The following is a 23,024-nucleotide window of genomic DNA, read 5'->3' as shown; positions in this document are numbered from 1 at the left end:
CTGCTGTATGCTACTTTTAGCCCACAAAGCATCATGGAAGTTGGTGAGCAGAACAGTGACTGAATACAGAACCAAGCATAGGGGATTGACAGGCTAGGTTTGGTACTGGGGTAGCAGTGCTATAGGATATGACAAACTAATCATGCTGAGAAGAGCCTGTATATACTATATTTTGTGTATACAAGTGAAATGAGGTCCATTTGGATTTAGGGATATTTATATGTTGGCACTCTTGTGTATCTATGGCCTTATTTGTTTATGGTGTAAGATTTTACATGAGCATGACTATCAGCACCAAGCCCCACAAGGTTCCAATTGCTCTACACAATACTATTTGCCAAAATTTGGCTTCAAACCAAAGATCCCTGAACCCGAGCTGCCTGCAATCTACCAGGCCCGTAGCAGAGGTACTTTTGTAGCTACATGCAACTTGGAGATGGCTCATATTTGTGTCTTAAAAGGCAAGACATAAGAAAGCTTCTATTAAATTTTAATATACACTCCTATAACAAATGACAATCAAGTCCATAGACAAACATACTTTTGTCTTACAGGCCCTCAAGGTAACTCCTCCACTAGTTACCTAGAGACCACTATCTGAAAATTTTCCAATCAGGATAGACAACCTTTTCAAAGTGCCAGTGGAAAACGTAAGTCAGAAATTTTCTAGAGGAGTTTTAGCCTCTAGGAAAGATCAATTCTTTAACATGGACTAACAAACTCTCATGAGAGTTGATAGGGAAGTGTTCATAGACATATTCATGGAGCATGGACTCTTGGCAAGAGGAGATGCTAAATGTGGTAGATGTTAAGGATTAGGCCATAGATGAAGGATTTGATGATAGCTATGAAGGTGGAGAAGGTGGTGCAATGGGCATCACAATTGTCTTTCACCAATGCTCATCTTTGGGAGTTGTTGCAAGGCTTTACCCTCATGGAAAAGTAGACCTTAGAGGTGCCTGACACTTCACATTGTGTCAGTACTCTTAGAGCAGTTGGGGGAGCTTCAATGACAGAACCAATATTTGTGACATGGTGCCCAACCTGTTCTCAATGGCATTCTTTTTTGTCACCTTTCTCATTCTTCTCACGATCTTCTTCTCATATTTATACCACTATGTGTCAAATCTTCCTAGTGTGGAGCCACTAAATTAAAGGACTGCAATAACTTAAAATTATCACGCATTTAGTCCTACTTTAGGCTCACAAAAACAACCCCAAAAAGAATTATTCATGAAAAAGGCATTTTATTTTGGTAGTAGGACAAAAATTCCCTACAATGCCCAAGAATTCCCTATATAAGGATATGTTGTGGGCATCCATCCTAATTCCTGCTTTCCTGCATTTTGTGCCAGCTCCATTACCTTTCATTATCATCATCAATCTTCACCTACCTCTGCATTGACTGCTGATTCTACCCTAGTTGCTGCTGCCTACACAGCCGGTGTCTGCTGCCCTGTTCTTCCAGTTGCTGCCTCATTCAACCAGCTGCTGCCCTGATCAGCCAGTTGCCACCCTACTCTCTAGTCACCTCTAGGAGCTGCTAGTCTGCATTTTCAGCTGTAGCTGCTGTTGCCAGCCTTTCAGGTGATGCCACCCAATTATTTGCCCGCTCAAGTCAGCTGACTTTTGCTGCTCAGCCCTCTCCTTTATCTGCTGCTCCTGTGACCAGGCATCCCCTACCTCTAGAGGCTCCATTTTGGCTGCCAGCAGCACACAGTTTGTCAGAGACTGTCGCTAGGTGGTACATTTCTGCATTCATCATCCTCAACCCCAACATCGTAGTGTTTTGATGTCCAGCTTGCTGCCCCGTTGTCTTCAGCTGCATCAGCTTTCTACTTTGACATTGGTGGTTTGCAGCACTAGAGATTTGTTCTTAGAGGTTGACACTCTAACATTTCCCCTTAGCCTGCTCTCATGAGAGACATTGGCAATTTGGTTGTTGGACAGTCTCCGCTCCTTGAGCACCCTTTTGTCATGAGGACATGTATTTTTGAAACCTCACTTAATTTTTTAAATCACATGGTTAAGTAAATGTTGCACATGTGAGGTGTAATTGGGATTAGAGTAAATTTATGAGCCTGGGACTTAAGGAAATCATTGGATGTCAAAGGCAAAAGTTGCTATAAGTTATGTTACACAAGTATTTGGTGGTATTTGGTGCCAGTTGTTGGCCTAGGCCATTCATTTGGCCATAAGTGTCAGTTACACTAGAGAAGTGGCGTTTAATGGTACCTAACGCCAATCTGATGGTCAAAGATGGTGCAGAGACACTCAACAATGGAAGTTGCCTAGCAAATTTAATTACTGGCCATTCAGATTATTTTTTGGGGCACCAAGATAATTATTAGATTTTTTAGTATTTAAAGATCCGAAATTAATATTTAATTATGGATAATGCTGAAAAAACCATTTGGAAAGGCTACCATTTGGCAAACTTGTCCATGAAGACTGAAGAAGAGGAAAAACGTGACCATTCTGCTATGGTGAATCATGGGGAGTTGTTGGATTTGATTGGAACTATTTTTTATCAATTTTCCAGCAGGAAAGAGCAGGTTGGCTACATGTGACAGCTCGTAGGGACCCCCAAATTGCAGGTGACAGCATCTAGGCTATTGGTGGCAGCATTTATTGCAAGCAATAGCAGGGAGAGGGTTTCCAACAGTAGGTGACAGCATCTATAGGTTGTTGAGACAAGGCAGCAACAATAAACAATTGATTTTCTTCGGTTCTTTGCGAAGAAGTCTGAATTTTCTCTCTCCTCAGTATTCTCTCTCATCTTCTAGCCTTTCTACAGCCTTGCTCCGAAGATTACAACATTGAGATTACCAGAGGTTGATAAATTTCAGATTTCTCTGTTGTAAACCCTAATTTGCAGCAGAAATTAGAAGCTCCAAGACTTGGATTCAATATGGCTGAAGCTGTTTTCAATCAAATTCAAGTGGAGGGACTAACAAATCAATGAATTTAGGGCATTTTTCATTTCCATCAAAGCAGATGAAGATTGGTCGAATCGAGGGGCAAATCAAATTGAAGACTTGCTGGTCATTTTGGATAGTAAGGGGAGTTGGAATATTGAAAGGGATTGGAAAATCCCATCATACATCAACTTCTTCTTTATATAAGTAAAATAAATACCGAAAGGGGTGTCAATTTTGGGGTCAACAGGGTATCCATTGTCCAAGATTGTGAGTTTATTTGCATTTCTTAGTTTGGTAATGAATATTACTGTTGGAACTAAGTTGTAAGCAAAGAATTACCACCCATCCATGGAAGGAAGGTTGGTTTCACCCTTTAGTTGTATCTAATCCCTTTCATCATCATTCATGCATTGCCATTTATTCATTGTTCAATTTTATTCTTCTCCTTTTGTGCTCTTTGTTTGTTTTCTTTGCAAAACCTAGGTATATCTTTACACCTAGCCTCTTCTAGGCAAGAAATAGTGGGATTGTTTTGCAAGGTAACCTTGTAGGGCTCATGAGAGCAAGCATCTTGGATGTGGAGTTATTGGCCTTGATCCATCGGGGAAGGGACTTATATTTGTCTTTGTGATCAAGAGTGGTCTTAGGGTTCTGTCAATAGAACGAAAGGTCTCGAAGTACCATCCTCTCTTCAAGGATGGGCATGTACTTTACACTCAAATGCAAGAAGCTTTGAAGTACCACCCTTTCTTTTGATGGTAATAGGGAGGGTTATGCTTGTGTGCAAGAAGCCCTTGAAGTAATATCCTCTCTCTTTAAAGTAATAGGGATATGAATGTGGTTTCCACTTGGACGAAGTGGATGATGCCCTTGCTATATGATGCCAAAAGTGAACTCTTAAGATCTACACTAGGTGCAGTGACCTTGAAGGGGAACAAACCTATATGGTGGCTGATCCCGTGCATAGACACATGCAATATTATCCTAGGTGATGGATGTGCATTAAATTTTTGTCCTTCAATACTTCACTCGTGGATTATTAGACGTAGTAGAAGGCAAACTGGAAGACTTTCAAGCAAAGAGTCAATGAGTTTAAAGATTGTTGATGTATCATGTGTAGTGTTTGAAGTGGAGTGTAACCATACCATTGATGGCTTGTAGGACACCATCGACATTGATGTGGAAGTGCATAATCTAGTACCATGGAGTTGGCCATCATAGCTTGTGACTTCTTTTGAGATGTGAGAGGCATGAAAAAAGGTTGCCAAAATGGTTGACATCAAAGGACAACAATGTTTGTGGCAAGAAAGAGAAGTCTAGTTAGAATGAGGAGGGATCCTTGATTTAGAGATAGTGGAAAGTGTGATGTTACTTCAAGTTCAATGATATGAGCATGTATGTGGAAGCAATATTATATAGAGGGGGAAATAACATAACAGAATGAATGCAAATGAATACTATGTGAAATGAGGAAATTAGGATTGCATAGGATGCTAGTGGAGACGGATTGGATTCTTGCATGAATGCCCAATGATTGTAGGATGAGTTAGGGTGTCGGATGGAGGAGAGGAAGTAGAGAGAAGATCTCAACAATGAAGAGTAGGAGAGACCGTTGAGCTAAAAAATGCATTATGAACTTAAATTATTCAATTAGCTCTTCAAAACAGCCCCAAGACATGCTATTACCAAACTTTCATTAAAATTAGCAAACTTTCCTAGAGAGTGTTTGTGTCCCATAAGCCAAATGCTAATTTGGGAGGATCCACACATCTGTAATTAAAAGGCTGCCCTTCCACTTAGGCCATCTCTATTTGTAGATTGCTTGTCTACTGCTGTCCACACTCCTTCTAGGCAGACATCTTAGTCATACTGTTGTCTTTCAACTAGACACTAGTGTCCAGCCCTCCATCAGCCCGTGTTTGCTGCTGTTCAGCCATTGGCAGCCCTAGAACTGCTGTGTTTTGCTGCCAAGCTGCCACCCAGCCTGTTCTGCCTGTCCTCTAAGGGCTGTTTGCTGTGAGTCTTCAGCTGTTTTCACTGCCAGATCTTCATCGACCTATTTCAGTCCTGCATTTTTGGGACAATGCAGCCTGCAGAGCTATCTTTTGCCATTTATACATTTGGTCATTGCTTAGCTGCCTGTTGCATTTTTGGATCTGTTCAGAGTACGACACATGCTCCAGCCCATCTCTTTGCTCCAGTCCTTTAGACACATGGGATTTCGCATCTCTCCCTCATCTCCATATCCCATGAAGATGCCCTTGATGGATTCCATGTCTAGTTTGGTCCTTTGTTCTACAGGTACATGCACAAAGGCATCACAACCAAAGACATGTAAATGGTCATATGAAGCAGGTTTGCTAGACCAAACCTCTTCAAGAATGCCATTTTCCAATGCACTATTGGGAGAGCGATTGCATACATGAACTGCAGTTTTAAGAGCCTCTCCTCAAAACTATTGTAGGAGATTAGGTGTGGACAACATGCATTTGACTCTTTCACAAAGTGTGGGATTAAGTTTTCCAGCTATGCCATTTGATGCAGGATTATAAGGGGTTGTCAACTCCCTCTTAATGCCATGCATCTCACAAAACTTGTTAAATTCATTTGAGACATACTCACCCCCATTATCTGTTCTTATGGCTTTCAACTTAAGCCATTTCTGTGTGGTAACAAAAGCATGAAACTTTTTAAAAGCATCCAATCCTTCCTTTTTGCTCTTAAGTACATACACCCATGAATTTCTAATGAAATCATCAATGAAAGTAACAAAGTACCATGCACCCTCATACGAATTAACACGCATAGTGCACACATCAGAGTGTACTAAGTCAAGAGCATTAGACTTCTTAATGACACTAGAGTAATAAGGAGACTTCACTTGTTTTCCATATAAGCAATCATTACAAAATTTGAGACCAAAACCTTTTACATCAAATCTCCCTAAAGAGGAGAGAACCTGAAGGCCTTTCTGGCTCATATGACCAAGTTTTTGTGCCAAAGCTCCATCTGTGAATGGACTTCAGTCACAACTAAGAACTTACCAAGTAATGCTTTACAATGCAAGTAATATAAAGTCCCCCTTTTGCTACATTTAACAATAAGCATAGAGCCCTTATGGACCTTCCAAGATTCTCCACCAAAGGTAGTAAAATACTCTCTAGCATCACGCTGCCTAATTGATAGTAGACTTTTCTTTATGTTAGGTCTAAATCTGACATCCTGCAAAATCAACTCTTGGCCATTTTCAAGGGCCAAGTGAATGGTGCCAACACCCTCTATCTCACATGCATAGTTATTACCCAAGTAAACTTTGCCTAGGTAACCTACAGTGTATTTAGAAAATGACTCCAAAGAGGGGGTAACATGAAAAGGGGCATCGCTGTCCACTATCCATGATTGTGATAGCCCATCATGAGCTGAAAGTAAGGCATTAATTACCTCCTTTTTGGTGATGTGCATATCACCTGCTGCTGCCATAATATCCGCATCATTACATGAGGCTACAACAAGTATCTCTTCAGTGTTAGGAAGCTCTTCAATGACCACACTAGATGCAACATTTGCCTTTGCAACTTCTTTTGAGGAAGAGATGTCATCATCTTTCTTATCATCCTTCTTTTTCTTACCCTGCTGTTTATTTCTTTCTTGCTCTTTCTTGAAGTACCGGCGATCAGTCCTTTTATGCCCTTTACGCCCACAATGATAGCATGTGACATCTTGTTGTTTGCCCTTGCTTTTGCTTCTGCTTTTGCCTTTACTGGTTGCATTATCTCTCTTTTCAGACTTGCCTCTTACATGGTAAGCTGAGCCACTGCTTTCACCACTAGACTTTCTTCTGATTTCTTCATTAAGGATTAAACCTCTAACACCATCAAAAGTCAAAGTGGGGTTGTTGCTAAGTGACAACCAAAGATTCCCAGCTGTCAGGCAAAGTCATCAATAAGAAAATAGCTTTCAATTTATTATTAAACCCGCCAAACTAGAGTCCTGCAACTGACTCAAAACCCTTGTGAAAGCACTCAAATGCTTCAGATGTTGGATTCGACTCATCTAACTCCATGTTCACAAGTTTACACATAAGATACACTTGATTCATAGGAGTTGTATTTTCATAAGTGTCCTTAAGCTTTTTCCATATAGCATAACCTGTGTCAAGACGCTTGATGTCTGTAAGTACATCATCAGACACTCCCATCTTAATGTATGCAATGGCCTTCTTGTTAAGTCTAGCCCAATCCACATTTGTCATAGCTGCAGGCTTAGTCTCCAAGAGAGCATCTTCACAGTCCTTGAGAAACAAAATGCCTTGCATCCTATCCTTCCACAAGTTAAAGCCAGTGCCATCAAACCTCTTGATTTCAAAGAGGGATTTAGTGTCACTGTTGCTAGAAGCATTTGCAGCCATTTTTCAGCAATACACCAGAAATTCAATGCTGTAATTTATGACAGCAAAAATGAGCTGAATATTCAGCTGATTTCAACCCAAATTTTCAGTAAATAATAGCAAGATTTAGAACGAATGACTTTCAGCAGTATGACTGCAATTTCAGCATACATTAAATGTATACATCACTGTTAGGTAACTCCCACTTCAGCAATATCACCAAAAATACATCTGCAACAATCCCAGATCTGCAAATGATCACTAAGACTGCTGCAACATGAATAATCAGCAATACATCAACTCAATGGGAGCAGTCCAATATGTGTATTGCATACATATGTGCTCGTATCAACTTCTGATACACAAAACACCAAGAAATCTCTACAATTTCTCCAAAATCGCATAAGCAGGAGATAAAAATGCTCAAATCACTTCGCTTATGGCAACAAGATTGCTTTAGCAATATTCCCAAAGTGCATTTCACGCATCAACTTTGCCAAAATCCACAGATTTTAGCAAAAGCCCTAAAATTTCACTATCAAATCTGTCCCAATTGCATTAATACATGTTTTTGAGAGCATAAAATGGGCAAATTTAGCAAAATTTCACATAATTTTGCAAAAGCCCCAAAATTTTTGGATCCAAGTGTGCACAAATGTCAGCCATTTTGACTTATTCGAACAAAATTTCACCAATACAGCAAAAGCCCCAAGTTTTATGGGATCGAATGTCAAGTAATTTTACTCAAAAGAGCAAAATTTTGACTAATTTGGCAAAATCCCCAAATTAAGAGGTTACTACATGCAATGTGTGCAATTTTTGACTCGAAAATCACTGACAGGCATAAATGATGTCAAATCCGGGAAAAGCCCCAAATTTTCGGGCTTAAATTCACACAGATGTGTGACTCGTGCTTCCACGCGTGAACCCCGGTCAAAAGAAAGGAATTACAAGAGATTTGGTAGAAAATAAAATTTCTGATTTGGAAAAATGACCCGGGGGGGGGGGGGAGGGAGGGGTCCGTTGACTCGTTAGGTGGGTCGCGTGACCTGTCAATCAGCAACCCGTTTGCCGCCTGTTACCCGCCGCTGCCCGACCATCATGCACAGCGGTTGCATTGGCCTGGTCGCCCCTCTCGCGTTGGTCACGTCTGCATGGTCGTCTACCTTGTCACGTCGCGAGTCCAATAGCCATCGCCCCACTGCCACACGCTTGCTGGTCACTTGACTGCTGCCCTGTCGCTCGACTACTGGTCTTCAGCACAAAACCTGTGCTGAACATACCATGTGGCTCGAGCTGCCTGTGCCATGGTCTCGGGAAACTTGCAAAATCTGTGCTCTGATACCAGTTTGAAGGGGGGAGAGTGCGCAATGGAGTGCGAGATAGAGGCACGAGCAACAGAGTTTAGAGTTAGAGAGAGTGAATGCAGAGATAGGTGTACCAGATTGTGATGGTACACAAAGAATAAAAGAATGTATTTATATGTTAGGGTACAATAAGGGTGTATTCACACCCGTATGACTATATACACGGAGACGAAGAGACTTTACACCCAACAAATTTGTTGTGAAGAAGGCAAATTTTGTGCTTGTTGGAGCCTTCTACAAAGTGTGCGGGGCAACTACAACTTTTTGTAGAGTGTAGTTGATTTACCCTCCGTTCGAGTATCTCGACACCAAAATGCAAGTTTCCTAGTGTGCTTGCAGGTTCTTTTGAAGAGTTATGGACTACTATTTTGACAGGTTTGATGATTCAGATGTGGAGATCATTCCGTCTTTTGTTGATAGGCAATTGCATCAGTAAGACCATCTCGAAGAGCAACATGAAGATCAACATTTAGAGCCTTATTCTCACTCTCATAGGTCGAGAAGATCGGAGCCCCATTTTTCCCCCACTTCTCTATATCTTTCTCAAAGAGCCCGTACTACAAGTCCTCGTATAGCCATGATGGCCCCTTCTATTCAAGTAAAAGTTCTTTTTTCTCTCCCCAAAGAAGACTGCCTTAATGATGCAAACTACTCCCTTTGGTCCTGCAAAGTGGAGTGTATTATTGACACCTTGGACTTGCGGGAGTTTGTTATTGTTAGGATTCTAGTTAGCTCATGTGAGTTTGGGCTATGTCGGGCATAGGCATTTTTTGGTGGTTATTATGATGACTATTTTTATATGTATTCCTAGCCAACCAGCATTAAATGTTGGCCAACTTGATGCATTATTTGCATTCTTTTTGGCTATTTATTTAGATTCCTCCTTCATATTCGTTGCATTCATCACTCATAGATTCAGTGCATGGCTTGTGTAGAGAGGGAGCCGGTGCCAATGTCCACATAACCAATGACTTAGTGTTGTATGCTAGTGTCTCGAACCATTTGGGCTTTGCAGCCCCACTCTTGATTGCCTTGCGTGTGTCGGATCGTCTATGTGACATGTATGCACGCATGCAATCCATCATCCAGCCCGTAGAGAATCTATCTACTGTGGCTGGCACCGGAAACTCCTTGTGCAAGGATGCTACTATGTAGTCCTTTCTTCCCTCCGGTATGTTCTTCCAATGATCCAAGACGTTGTGCCGAAAAACTTGTTGGCACAACTCTCTTATGCAAGCTAGTCAATTAATTTTTGGATGGGCAAGGTTAATTTTATGGGCATGGATTAAGGGCTGAATTAATTTTCAGAATTAATTAATTTTGAAAATGAATTAAATGGCTGGAAATGACTGAAAATGGATTAAGAAAGTTGCCACTTGGCAAAACTTTCCCATGCAAGTGGGGGAAAGGCTAAATAGGGCTGAAGGGAAAGGGAAATCTCGGTTTTTCATTTTGAACCTGTTGGACTGCTACTGCCAGCTATTGGGGCCATTTCCCAGCCATTGGAGACCATTTTGGTGATGGAGATTGCATATTCTTGACCTTGGGAAGTTGGCAATTGCTGCTGATGCACTTTCTCCTGAAGATCACAGCCTCTGATGCTCCTATTGTTGTTGGTGCATCAGTTTGGGGCTGGTACAGCAAGGCAACAACTGATTTTGATCAGTTCTTCGCGACAAATCTCAGAATTTTCTCTCTCTACAGCATTCTCTTATCTCGTTCAGCCTATGCTCAGCCATTCTCAGCAATTCTTAGCCATTTGGAGGAGATTTTAGCCATTTTTGGTGGGTTGATATGTAATTTCTCCAGTAAACCCTAATTTACAGTAGAAATTAGGGTTTAGCAGCCACATTGGGATCCGTGCTAGAGATTGAAGGCTCAAGGGACTGAAATCAGCAGCTGATAATTGAAGATTATCAAGGGATCTCAGGAGCTAGTCCATCCCGATTTGATTTGGGGCACCATTTGGCCAGCCAAGGGTCAAATTGGAGAAGAAGTCCTGGGTGAATCAAGGTGCAAATGACTCAAAAGACTTGCTGGTCATTATGACAGCAAGAGCAATTGGTTAGCAGGAGGAGATTGAAGAATCTCGAGTTGTACTCCTTCCAATTGAATGAAAGCTAAAGAAATACCACAAGGGGCGCCAATTTTGGGGCGAGCAGGGTGTCTACTGTCCAAGAATGTTATGGTAAAGCGTGTATTTCATTTTATGTGCATTTATGTATTGCTGTAATTAAGTGCTTAATCATGTTAAACCACCCTATCCGAGAAGGAAGACTGGTTTCATGGTTCCATTACTGGGATACATCAAATCTCTTGATTTGGTGGGCCCGAGGTACACCTGATTGCAAGCCAAAGCTTTGTGCTAGTGTTGATCTTTGTGCTCAGCTGAGAAATTACAGCAAGATGTCTTCATATAGTGGGATGCAATCAAGCAGTATTGATGCCTCTCATGATGCACATTCACATGGGGAAGAAGGAAATGCAATGCCTGATCTTGGACAAGGCACGAATCATGGACAACATGCTGAAAATGTGGCTGAAGGCCAAGATGTTGGACCCTCAATGCAGAAAGAGGATGATGATCAACAAGGGGAAATGGAATTCGATGATGCATTCAAGAATCGAATGAGGGCAGCAGCCAATATCTTTGCTAAATTGGCAAAAGATCCTTAGTTTACTCGGTTTTTGAACACTCCTATGAAGGACACAAGGGCAAGAAGAGAAAATCCTCTTCTAAAACTTCGGGACAGCAAGATGCACCGAAGAACAAGCCAAAGCCTTCTCAAAATGCTCCTACAGATGCTCATGGTGAAATGCAGTTGGTGCTAGTTGGGCAAGAAATGCAAATGCAAGTTCATGATGTAAATGCTAATCCTATGGTTTTTGGACAGCAAGGTTTGCATGAGAATTTGGGGCAGACAGCTTACTTTGGTGGTAGCACAATTTTTCATGCTATGGTGGGTGAGCGACCGAATGTGGGAATGTATGGCACACCTCCCCATAATTTTCAGCAACCAATGCATGGCTTGCATAACCCAATGTACTCGGGTATGGCTCATGGAATGCATAATCCGATGTATGGCGGCATCTGTACGATGCCTGGTGTGCAAAATCACGCATATGGGCAAGCATCGGTACCTCATCGTGCTTTAGGGGCTCAAGGAATAAGTGCTGGTCATACAAATGCTCCGTTTAATGCTGGCTATCATGGAAATTGCCTTTACACTAGCGGATACACTATGCCTTTCATGTGAGCTTGTTGAGGCATTTTTATGCTGATGTGTCTAAGGATGTATCTGTTGGAATTCAGTCCAATGTAGAGGAGTTGAATGAGATATTGGTATCCGAGCAGATTTTGGCACATAAAGAGGAAATGTCAAAGGTAAAGCTTCCATAAGCTATTGGGTGAAGTTTCACAACTGTTCACCAATGGATGCTAAATGGATGGAAAAGGATGACTTGGCAGACCATCCTCAGTTGTTGCAGCTTTACCTTGATGCCTTTCAGTCAGAGCCGACTTTGGATCAGGCTCTTTCAGGTTCAGCAGGGCAAGGGTCCAAAGTACCACCTAATACTCAAGGGGGAGTTAGCACTTCCACTCCTCCAGGAATGGACTGCTCTCGTGTATAGTGGATCTTGGATGTATTCAGCATGCATCCAAGGTACCGTGCTGGACAGTATGTTTGCCATGAGGTCACTATTCAGTGTACTAGTCACTGTGGTATGTATGCAGATGAGTATGGTTTTCACTGCAGCTCTAAAACTGTACATTTGCACCAAGTTATGATCATGAGAGACTGATTACTGAGTGCTAGTTTTCAGTGTATGATCATTAGTTTCAATGGTATTCAGCTGGTTCTATGGACAGCAACATGTGTACTGAATGCCATTGACAATTCAGCCATGGTTTCGGCTCGGTTTATGCTTTACTATGGTTGTGTAGTCAGCACTGTTTAGAAACAAGAGTTTGAGATGCATCCGATGAGTTTTTGGCAACAGTTCTAGACTATTGTTGAGCTTTATGCTATGTTTATGCTGGCTGGAAATTTTCAGCAAGTGGTGGGCATATGAGATAGTTAGCCAACAGTGGCCAATGTTGTGTTGACTATGATGCCTTGTGGAAATTCCAGTGCAGTATTGTTTACTTTGACACATTACAGTACAATCGAGGACGATTGCAAGGATTTCAAGGGGGTGGTCTGTCACGAGGACGTGAAAATTTGATGCTTTGCTTATGTTTAATTGACATTTGATTAAAGGATTAATCAAATGTGCAATTAAAAGATGCACATGTGTTGCACATGTGAGATGCAAGCTACTTTTTCACAGTCGAAGGCCAAAGGACCCTGTGAAAAAGATGGGTGTCAAAGGCAAAAGTTGTAACAAGTTGCACTTGTTAGATTCTAGGTGAATTTTTGTGTCAGTTTGCCCCTAGGATCATTAATTGGCCATTAAGTGTCAGTGTGGTGACACTAGGGACTAGGCATTAATTAATGGATTAATGCTTTGTCCAAGGGTCAATTAATGCATGGGATCACTTTGGGTTGCAAATGGCCTAGCCAATTAATTTTTGGATGGGCAAGGTCAATTTTTTGGGCATGGATTAAGGGCTGAATTAATTTTCAGAATTAATTAATTCTGAAAATTAATTAAATGGCTGGAAATTGCTGAAAATGGATTAAGAAAGCTGCCATTTGGCAAAACTTTTCCATGCAAGTGGGGGAAAGGCTAAATAGGACTGAAGGGAGAGGGAAATCTCGTTTTTTCATTTTGGAGCTGTTGGACTGCTACTGCCAGCTATTGGAGCCATTTCCCAGCCATTGGAGACCATTTTGGTGATGGAGATTGCATATTCTTGACCTTGGGAAGTTGGCAATTGCTGTTGATGCACTTTCTCCTGAAGATCACAGTCTCTGATGCTCCTATTGTTGTTGGTGCATGTGTTTGGGGCTGGTACAGCAGGGCAGACTGATTTTGATCAGTTCTTCGCGACAAATCTCAGAATTTTCTCTCTCTACAGCATTCTCTCATCTCCTTCAGCCTATGCTCAGCCATTCTTAGCAATTCTTAGCCATTTGGAGATTTCAGCCATTTTTGGTGGGCTGATATGTAATTTCTGCAGTAAACCCTAATTTACAGTAGAAATTAGGGTTTAGCAGCCACATTGGGATCCGTGCCAGAGATTGAAGGCTCAAGGGATTGAAATCAGCAGCTGATAATTGAAAATTATCAAGGGATTTCAGGAGCCAGCCCATCTTGATTTGATTTGGGGCACCATTTGGCCAGCCAAGGGTCAAATTGGAGAAGAAGTCCTAGGTGAATCAAGGGGCAAATGACCCAAAAGGCTTGCTGGTCATTTATGATAGCAAGAGCAATTGGTTAGTGGGAGGAGATTGAAGAATCTCGAGTTGTACTCCTTCCAATTGAATGAAAGCTAAAGAAATACCGCAAGGGGCGCCAATTTTGGGGCCAACAGGGTGTCTACTGTCCAAGAATGTTATGGTAAAGTGTGTATTTCATTTTATGTGCATTTATTTATTGTTGTAATTAAGTGCTTAATTAGGTTGAACCACCCTATCCGAGAAGGAAGGCTGGTTTCATGGTTCCATTGTCGGGATACATCAAATCTTGATTTGGTGGGCCCGAGGCACCTGATTGCAAGCCAAAGCATTGTGCTAGTGTTGATCTTTGTGCTCAGCTGAGAAATCACAGTAAGATGTCTTCATACAGTGGGATGCAATCAAGCAATAATGATGCCTCTCATGATGCACATTCATATGGGGAAGAAGGAAATGCAATGCCTGATCTTGGACAAGGCACGAATCATGGACAACATGCTGAAAATGTGGCTGAAGGCCAAGATGTTGGACCCTCAATGCAGAAAGAGGATGATGATCTACAAAGGGAAATGGAATTTGATGATGCATTCCTTGCGCCTTGCTTTGTATAACTCAATAGCATCATCATTGGGCTGATTTGCCACTGCATCAGAGACTAAACCAGCTGAGGTTTTGTGTTTTTCCCCCTTTGGCATCTCCTTCGTTTTCAGCTCATTGTGGTAGTCTTTTGCCATGTGCCCTCCTGCTCACATACAAAGCATTTGTTTGCAGCTATCAATTCTTTGTGTTGTGCCACTGATTTCCAAGTCTTTCCTTGCTGTTTCAGCCCTATTTTCTGATCTTCCCCTTTTCTCAGCCTTGGAAGACTTTTTAGATGACTTTTAATTATCATTTTGGAAGCTTGAAACCTTACCATGCAGCAAAGTATCGGCTATGCTTGCTGTCTATAAGTTGTGATGTGCTGGTTACTGTGGTCTTTATGCAAAAATCTCTGATCCATTTAGGCAGCCCACAACAATACCTTTCTTATTTGAGCCCCTTTTCATCAGTATGTGCTGCATTTTACAGCTGCTGCCCTGCATACGCTTTAGGTGTCATCTTAGGCAGCTGGCGACTGCATTCAAGAGCTTTCAGCAGCTGTGTTTGCAGCATTATTTCCTTCCATAGTGGTGTCTTCACTCAGACATCCATTGACATTATTTGCAGCTCTCCATCATCAGCATTCTATATTCTTGAGTGACAATCATCATCTGCAGCTGTCGACATTATATTACTGTCATTATCCCTTCATAGTGTACATCCCTTGACAAGTGCTATTGTGTGGTTGGTTAGGAAAATGCAGTCCTTTTTGAGCCTTGTTCAACGTCAACTCGTCTCTGCTTACCTCAGTTCCAGTCTATGAGACATGGAACCCTAAGGCTGACCCCTCCATTGTATCATCATTGTACATAATTCATCATTTTTATTCTCTGATTTTTTGCATTCATTGTCTTTGTTTTTGTCATACGCACTCTATGTTCCTTCCTAGAAAGTCTACCATTTCTTGACGTGTGCCACATGTCATGTTGGATGACAAAAAGCAGATCTAGATGCTTGATGAGGCTTGTGGGGGATGCTGATAGAAATGACATGCCTCCATCTAATGCTTGAAAAAGGTGCTACTTGCTGGGAGAGTGTCACATGGCATGTTGGATAGCAGAACTGCAGATCTGCATGCCTAACGAGCCTGCACCAAATTGCCCATAGAGATGGCATGCCTCCATCTAATGTGCTCAGGATGTACATTCCTGAGACAAGCAGAGGACTGATGCACATGACCACTGCTAGAGCTCCAAACATCCTCATCTGGCTCAAACTGAGGCTCGCAACCAGGAGATGGAATCAAAGAGAGGCAGAGAGTGGCATGATTGTTAACAAATGAGACTAGTTGTTGGATAAATGAATGCCCCAACAAGAAGCAGAATGACAAATATGGGGCAAAGACATTCTACCATTGCTTTGATTAATCTCTCTATATTACTTTGGGCTGTCACAAATGACTAGTAGCATCAAGACTCAATTTTCTGCGATCAGTTTGATGCACTGGCAGCCTTCAATCTGCTGCAAATGTTGTTATGTGCAGCTCTAGGAGTCAGAGATGCTGTTGCCTGCACATGGACAGTTACTGGATGCTGTCACCTACTGTTTGGAGGCCTCATGATGGCTGACACCTGATCTTGGCTGGTTGCTCTCTATTGCAAACCCTCCACACTACTGTCACGTTGCTGGAACGGACCTCCTGCGGACCTCAGCTAGCTCCCAATCACCCAAACAGGCTTACATGCCAGGTGTTCTCTCCTTCTAACAAGTGGCAGCCTTTCCAATGCAAGACTCAGCATCTAGACTGAATTTCCAGCAATTAAAAACTGTGGAAATTAAAAATCCTCTTGTCCGTGCCCACAAATTGGTCACTGATCTGCCATCACATTTAATGTGCTAAGCCTTTTGAACTTGAAAGTCTTTCTAACTTTCAATGTGCGTTTAATGATCTAACTTTCAATTGGTCATTGATTTGCCATCACATTTAATGTGCCAAGCCTTTTGAACATTTAATGCCTAGGGTCTAGTTTGTCACCAAGCACTCCCACTACTTTACCAACATAACTTGTAACAACTTTTGGCAATGTCTCTCATTGCCCAACTTGGGTTTTGGACTATCACTATGCTTAAAATAACTTGCACTTCACATGTGCACAACTTAATTATGCCAAAGCATTGGATTAAAAATACATGTTATTGTGACAATTCTTGTTCTTCATTCATTATTCTGTGGTCTTTATATTGTTCTTTTAACGTGGTATCGGATGCCAAGGTTTATTGGAGGAGTTTACTGGTCCTAGTGAGTGCCCTTGGTTTGCTGCTTGTGTCTTTGGCTAGGTCTAGAGCAATAATATGTGTTTATTGCTATGGTCTTGTTGCTTGCTCATGTGGTGACTTGTGATCAGCCTTGTGAGGTTTTGTTTGTAGATGGTAGCTTGATGTGTGTGTGTGTGTTTTTGACAGAAACCAGCTGCTTTGCTGGTGGTCATCCATGTCTCAACCACGTTGCTTCTTGATCATGAATGGTTTGAGGACAGACTAAGTTGGCTTTTGTTGGTCAAAAGGAAGCCACTCTACAAAGGTAAATGATGGTGGGTAAGGAACTTTGAGAGTAGTAGGGTCCCCTCTGAAATTGAAAGAGTAGGAGCCCCCTTTGAAGTCGAAGAAAAAGGAGATGCCCCCTCTAAGGGCAAAGAAAAAAGATCCCCCTCTATATTTCCCTTAGAGAGAGATAGGGACTTATAAACTCGTGGAGCATGGACTCCGAGGCGTCTGAGGACAAAGGAAGTACTGCCGGTTGTGCCGAAGAAGGTATTTGGGGCTCGAAAGGAGTAGAAGCCGGAGAGTGCCTAGAGGTGTCTTCTTGAACTTGAGGAGAAGAGGGTAGGATAGAAGGATGCTCAGGGTGAGCCAAGGGTGCGAACAATTGTAGACTCTCAATGGAGTGGACTGTGGAGGAGAGGGGGGCTGTGGGAGCCACTGGACTAGAAAATGGGGGAGGGAAACTTCCACATAGTGTGGTGGTCTCCAGGAGGACTTATCGGCGTGGGCAGTCTAAAAGCCTCCGTGTGTTTGGAAGGACTTAACGTGCGTCAGATGTGTCTTATTGCCTTGAGCATAGTAAGCTAAGAGCCATTGTAGAACAATCTCTATGGCATAGAAAGGAGAGGTAGCACAAGGAGTGCTTGGTGGAAGACGCATATACTTTGGTGGGGTAGGGAGCAAAGGTTGACGTCGACAATCTTTGGGGGTGTGACCATTCTTGCCACAATAGGAGCACCTAGTAGACAAGCAATGGGACACTGGAGATGCCATGATACCTGAGTGGCAACTTGTAAATAAGGAGGGTGGGAGGGAGAAGAAGGATATCTCCTAGTGACGCAGCGGAAGTAGAGTATTAATCAAATGTTGATGCTGATTCTACAGCCTGTCTTTTCCTTCATTGATGCAGAGGATCTTCGCAGCTCACTAAATGCCTCTGGCTTTGGTCCTGTGTCAAGAAATGATTGAGCAACCAAAGAGACAATAGGGTTTGCAAGGAGGAACATAGAAAGTGTATGGCAAACATTGAGAGGAGAAAAGAAGAGAAACTCAGATGAATGAATGAAATAATGAAATGAATCTAATATAAGGGTGCCGTAGCCCGAAGGATATCCTAGAGTAGGGAGACCATCGAAGAAGCCTTTGAGTCTACAAACACAGGGATGATGAGGTGTCACATGGAGTTGGGAGACTGTTGTCAAAGAGGAGCCTCTAAATTCGTAACGTAGGAATGAAGACTAGTGATGCCTGGAGCAGGGAGATTGCCGTCGGAGGATGAGGAGCTTTTGAATCTGCAAACGTAGGCTTGAAGAGTGACGCCAAGTGCTGTGGAGTGACGCTAGAGAAGATGGAAGAGCCAGAAACTGAAAATGCAAATGTAGTAGCCTTTGATGATGGAAGTGATAGTTGTGATGTGACTCTAGATGGTGAAGTAGGGTTCAAGCTGCAAAACACAGATGGTTGAAGGGTGTGAGCTATCAAACGTAGGAGAGAACAACCCAAATGCTCACACCTGGTGGAGGTGAAGGTCGCTAGTTGTGGTAGAGATACCAGATGCAACAAACGCAAATGGGTAGAGCTTCTTGACTGGCAAATGCAGAGTATAGGGGTTACAAATCCGACACTTGGATGATGGTGGTAGATGCCAACTGAAGGAAGAGGGTAGTAGATGTCAAATGCAAGAATTCCACCCTTAGGATGTTGTTGCCATGATGAAGGGATGGTCGCCAGTTGGAGAGGAGAAGCCAGTGCTACCATAAGTGCAACCCAAGGAAGCTGGAGATTGGTGCCTGACAACAAGGATGGAGATGGTGGAAGGAGAGGAGAGAGATGACGGTCTCACGAAGTGAGTGAAAAGAAGTGAGAATGGGGGATGTGCAACAAGGATGGAGACAGTGGAAGGAGAGGAGAGAGATATGACGATCTCACGAAGTGAGTGAAAATAAGTGAGAATGGGGGATGTGCTGTATATATAGGCACAAACTGTCTGGAGTCTCGCCCATTGAAGTCTCTCATATGGTGCTCTGACACTATCGGAAGACCCTAGAAAGCCTTTTTAGGGCTGGAAATTGAAACCAAAAATGGGAATGAAGAAGAGAAATTGTATAGAAGATGTGGTTTCTCAACAAAAGGATGGGGTAAAGTGAGGGTATGTGGAAGATACAATGTTAAAGGGTTGCATGGCCCCTAACAATGCACCTGAGGTGTAGTGAAGTGAGGGTAGGTAGATTGTGGGATGGAGAAAGAGAGTGCTAGGAGTGGAGATGGAAGATCCAACCCCTGGTGTGCTTTGAGCAGAAGTGGAGTGTAATCCAAGATTTTGGAATGAAGACGTGAGTAGATCAAAATGTGGAGAAGATAGTGGTGGGATGGGAGGGAGTTGAGAAGTGTGGTTTGCTTGCTCAAATGAAACAAATGGTAGAGATACGCCCAATGAAGGGTATTTGTGTTGAGAGTCTTCTCTATTAAAGTTAACGTATTGAAAGTCATTCAGATCCTACACAAGGATATTGAAGGAGTTGAGGAAGGTGTAGTAGCCGTCGCAAGGGTAGGACCACCATGTGGATGAAGGCTGTTGGTTGCACAAGAGGAGTGAGAACTTGCACAAAAGGGATAAGACTGAATGGTGGCCAACTTGTCTATTTATAGATATTGAAGGGTGCCCCAAAAATTCGGGTTTTGGGGGACCATTGAAGCTCTCTCAAACTGTGCACCTAATTTGCATTTTTCATTAATTAAGCATGTTTTAGGGCAGTTTCAAGATGCCAATCAGCTGTAAAGCATGTTTTAGCTCAACATGTGGCACACCATGTGTTTAATGTGTTTAAATGTCCTATTTGACATTCATGTGTTTGTTCATATGGAGTACTTTGAAGCTTGTTCATGTGGGGACTAGTCCATTTGAATGGGGTTCTTTCGCATGCCTGTTTGTGTTTTTGTTTTTCTTGCTTTGTTTGAGCTTTAATTGTATGAATTGTCATCACTTGTTTTTGCTCAAGGTTTTGTAGGCAATTCATATTCCCTCTGCTAACCATGATTCTGGCATATATTATGGAGCTTTGGTTGAGCGTTATGGCTCTTACTAGTGCTTTTCTAAGAGGGTGCTGGGTTGCTCCTAACACAAGAAGGTGACTAAGCATGAGCACCTATCTGCAGTTGGCAGCTTAACTGTCAAAATCACTCAAATCGAAATAAGATTGCCTTATTCAATGCTGATTTTGAATTATCGTATGCATATAGCACGTGTGGGGTGTAATGAGACATTCTGTCTGAATGATGTTCTTACTGTTTTCGATGAAGTTGTATTCTTTGGAGAATCAAGGTGCATGTTTATTCTGACTTTTGACCTCTTAAAAGATCAGATTTGCTGTTTCAACAGTCTTAACATCCTTCATATCACTTCTGGCTTAGGAATATGAAGGCTATGTGGTGCACGTTCATGTTTCTGGTCATATACCTGATCAGTCTGAGTGTGTCAAACATAATGTGGCTGTTATGGGACCAGGGCGCAAAGTTCCCAATGTGAAACATTCAGAGTGGGTCCGGTATGTCTGAGTTTTGAGGAATTGATATATTCAGTGAGGGACTCATTTTGTTTTATGGGACAGCAGGTACTTAATAGCAGTGTTGGCCAAAAGATGCAAGAGTTATTCTTATCAGATAATGGTGATCAACTTCTCAAGGGGATAGTTTCTAATTTCTTTGAGGGGATATTTGTGCAGGACTCGGCAGGCACTTGAGCAATGCCGACCAAAAGATGCAACAGAGGTAGTCTTATCGGATGATGGTGATCTGCTTCTCGAGGGGATGGTTTCGAATCTCTTTGTGTTGGTATCTCGTGTATGTGTTCTTGACTGCAACCTGTTGTCCTGTTGTGCTGTGTGGTTGTAGCGATTGATTAAGCTCTGTGGTATGTAGAAGGCAGGTTTAGTTGATTCAGGTGCTCATCCAGTCGATGCTGAAGGAACAAGGTCATGGCAAGATGTAGTGTTGCAGACTGCACCCTTGACGGGAGTGTTGCCAGGAGTCATTAGGCAACTCGTACTCGAGTAAGGATCTAGCACCGAGTCAATCACATAATGTTGTGCAATTACAGTGTAGTTATTTAAACCAGATGTACACACAATGGATGTCAGTTATCTTCATGCACCTACTCATTTGTTGTCTGAGGGGCCAATCTAATTCCTTAGTTGAAGGGTTAGCTTTTGAAGAGCACGCTGTCTCATTAGAAAAGTAGTATGCACATGGAAGGAAACATTCTCATGTGGGGAAGGACGTTGTCAATTACACAGCTTTATGCCATTGTGAATTGCTGTAGCTTGGCTGAATGAAATAATGAATGTAAGAGCCGTATGAAACCCTGACTGCACATGCTTTAGATTCTGGACTCCAGTCTCAGTTGGCTGTTCTTGTAGAGCCTGTCTCGATCAAGGTATTGATTTTGAAGAAGTTGCTCCGTCATGGAAAGAACATCACTTATGGAAGGAAGCGTTCATTACAAGTAAGTGGCAAAAGAATTAAGGTTTTTACAAGCAGGCAAGAAAGATCATTGTCATGACATGATGCAGGAACAATTGTTATTGTTGATGACCAGATAGTGTTCGTTTGGTTCAGTCGGTTGAAACTATACAGCATCCTGTTAATTGGATTTCCATCAATAATTTTGAAAGCTGGCAAAATGCGACCTGGGAGCACCTACATCTGCAGGTTGCTTACATTTTTACAATGAGTTTTCTGAATTAATATTGTAATGATCTTAGTGGGTACAAAATCTGCTGACACTTTCCTTTCATGTCTCAGGCTCCTGGAATGTTTACAGAACTCATTCAGGCAAAAGCTTGAACCTACAGAATGCATCAACGTTACTTTATCTTTCTGAATGTTGTGTTGATTGGAGCTTGGTCTGATTACAGGGTCTTGTGAAGGACAAGTGCAAGATGTACAGCATGTCAATCGACTCCCTACTGAAGGCTTGAAAGTAGCCTAATTTTCAGTCTTCATATCAAGCAACCAACTTTCGGACACTGTGTATATGGGTTAACTTCTTTGTGTGTACCGTGGTGCAAACATGAGCAAGCACTTCAGGTAAAAATCCTATGCCTATCATGGATATAAATCTCTTGCATTGTGTTCTGATTTGTGAAGATTGTGTCCTCTTACTGTTCATCCTGACAGAATTCGGATGATCTTTATCAGATACAGGTCATAAACACCATGATGAAGCAAAGCTCAAGCGCCAGGATATTGGGTAAATCCCCAAAGCTCGTCTTCCATTCATGGGGTATCTTTTATACTGTGGTGGGCTTGTTATTCCATTACTTACAATGATTGAAGCTTGAAACTAAAATGCAACAGATTTTGACCCATCGTATGATTGGGTGATCCTGCACGCACCCAAAGAATAACTAACAAGGTGATGTAGTCACAAGGCCCTGCCAAAGCAAGAGTAGAGGCTAAGTTGAAAGGCTTAACAATGGTAAAGAAATGATCGAAAAGTGAATATAAAAAATAGTAATTAATTATACAATTTACGTGACCATGCATTAAAACTCCCAAGGTTAAATTAAAAGTAATTGGGACAGTTTTCAAAGAACAAATATATTATAATAGCCAAAATATTGATATTAATTGGGAGGACATTATTCACTTCAAAACTAACAAATGGTATACGAGATGGTGTTTTATCAATATTCTTGATTTAAGAGAAGGGTACAAATGGTCTTGTCAGATAGCTTAAACATACAAAATGTGTCAAACTTAAAATCATTGTGAATCTTTGGCCTTGCATCGAAAACATCAAAGTATTGGTGTTGATTAGGAGGAACATTATATGCTTTCAAATTGACAAATGACATGTAAGGCAAAGTTGTTATCAATATCCATGATT

The 23,024-nt window shown here is 42.0% G+C and overlaps 1 protein-coding gene across 4 annotated transcripts in view; it reads left to right on the top strand.

The window, feature by feature from the left end:
* The window catches only part of LOC148020155 (D-aminoacid aminotransferase-like PLP-dependent enzymes superfamily protein), a 24,159-nt gene extending 1,135 nt beyond the window's left edge, over positions 1 to 23,024 (top strand). Inside the window, exons 3-10 of one of the 4 annotated variants that reach the window (XM_087700446.1) lie at positions 20,549 to 20,682; positions 20,860 to 20,977; positions 21,059 to 21,186; positions 21,553 to 21,638; positions 21,732 to 21,844; positions 21,938 to 21,967; positions 22,051 to 22,222; positions 22,334 to 23,024. In XM_087700446.1, the coding sequence (XP_087556572.1) occupies positions 20,549 to 20,682; positions 20,860 to 20,977; positions 21,059 to 21,186; positions 21,553 to 21,638; positions 21,732 to 21,844; positions 21,938 to 21,967; positions 22,051 to 22,113 (672 nt within the window). In that variant the 3' untranslated portion in view covers positions 22,114 to 22,222; positions 22,334 to 23,024. Of the gene's footprint in view, positions 1 to 20,548; positions 20,683 to 20,859; positions 20,978 to 21,055; positions 21,187 to 21,552; positions 21,639 to 21,731; positions 21,845 to 21,937; positions 21,970 to 22,050; positions 22,223 to 22,333 lie in introns of those variants that run through there. The other 3 variants (XM_087700445.1, XM_087700447.1, XM_087700448.1) reach the window with 3 other exon arrangements.

This window comes from Lygodium microphyllum, chromosome 19 (assembly GCF_053477565.2).
Source record: "Lygodium microphyllum isolate KBCC chromosome 19, Lygodium_microphyllum_v1.1.10, whole genome shotgun sequence".
Taxonomy (NCBI): domain Eukaryota; kingdom Viridiplantae; phylum Streptophyta; class Polypodiopsida; order Schizaeales; family Lygodiaceae; genus Lygodium; species Lygodium microphyllum.
Note: the sequence above shows the minus strand (reverse complement) of the source record. Positions and strands in the feature narration are given on the sequence as shown.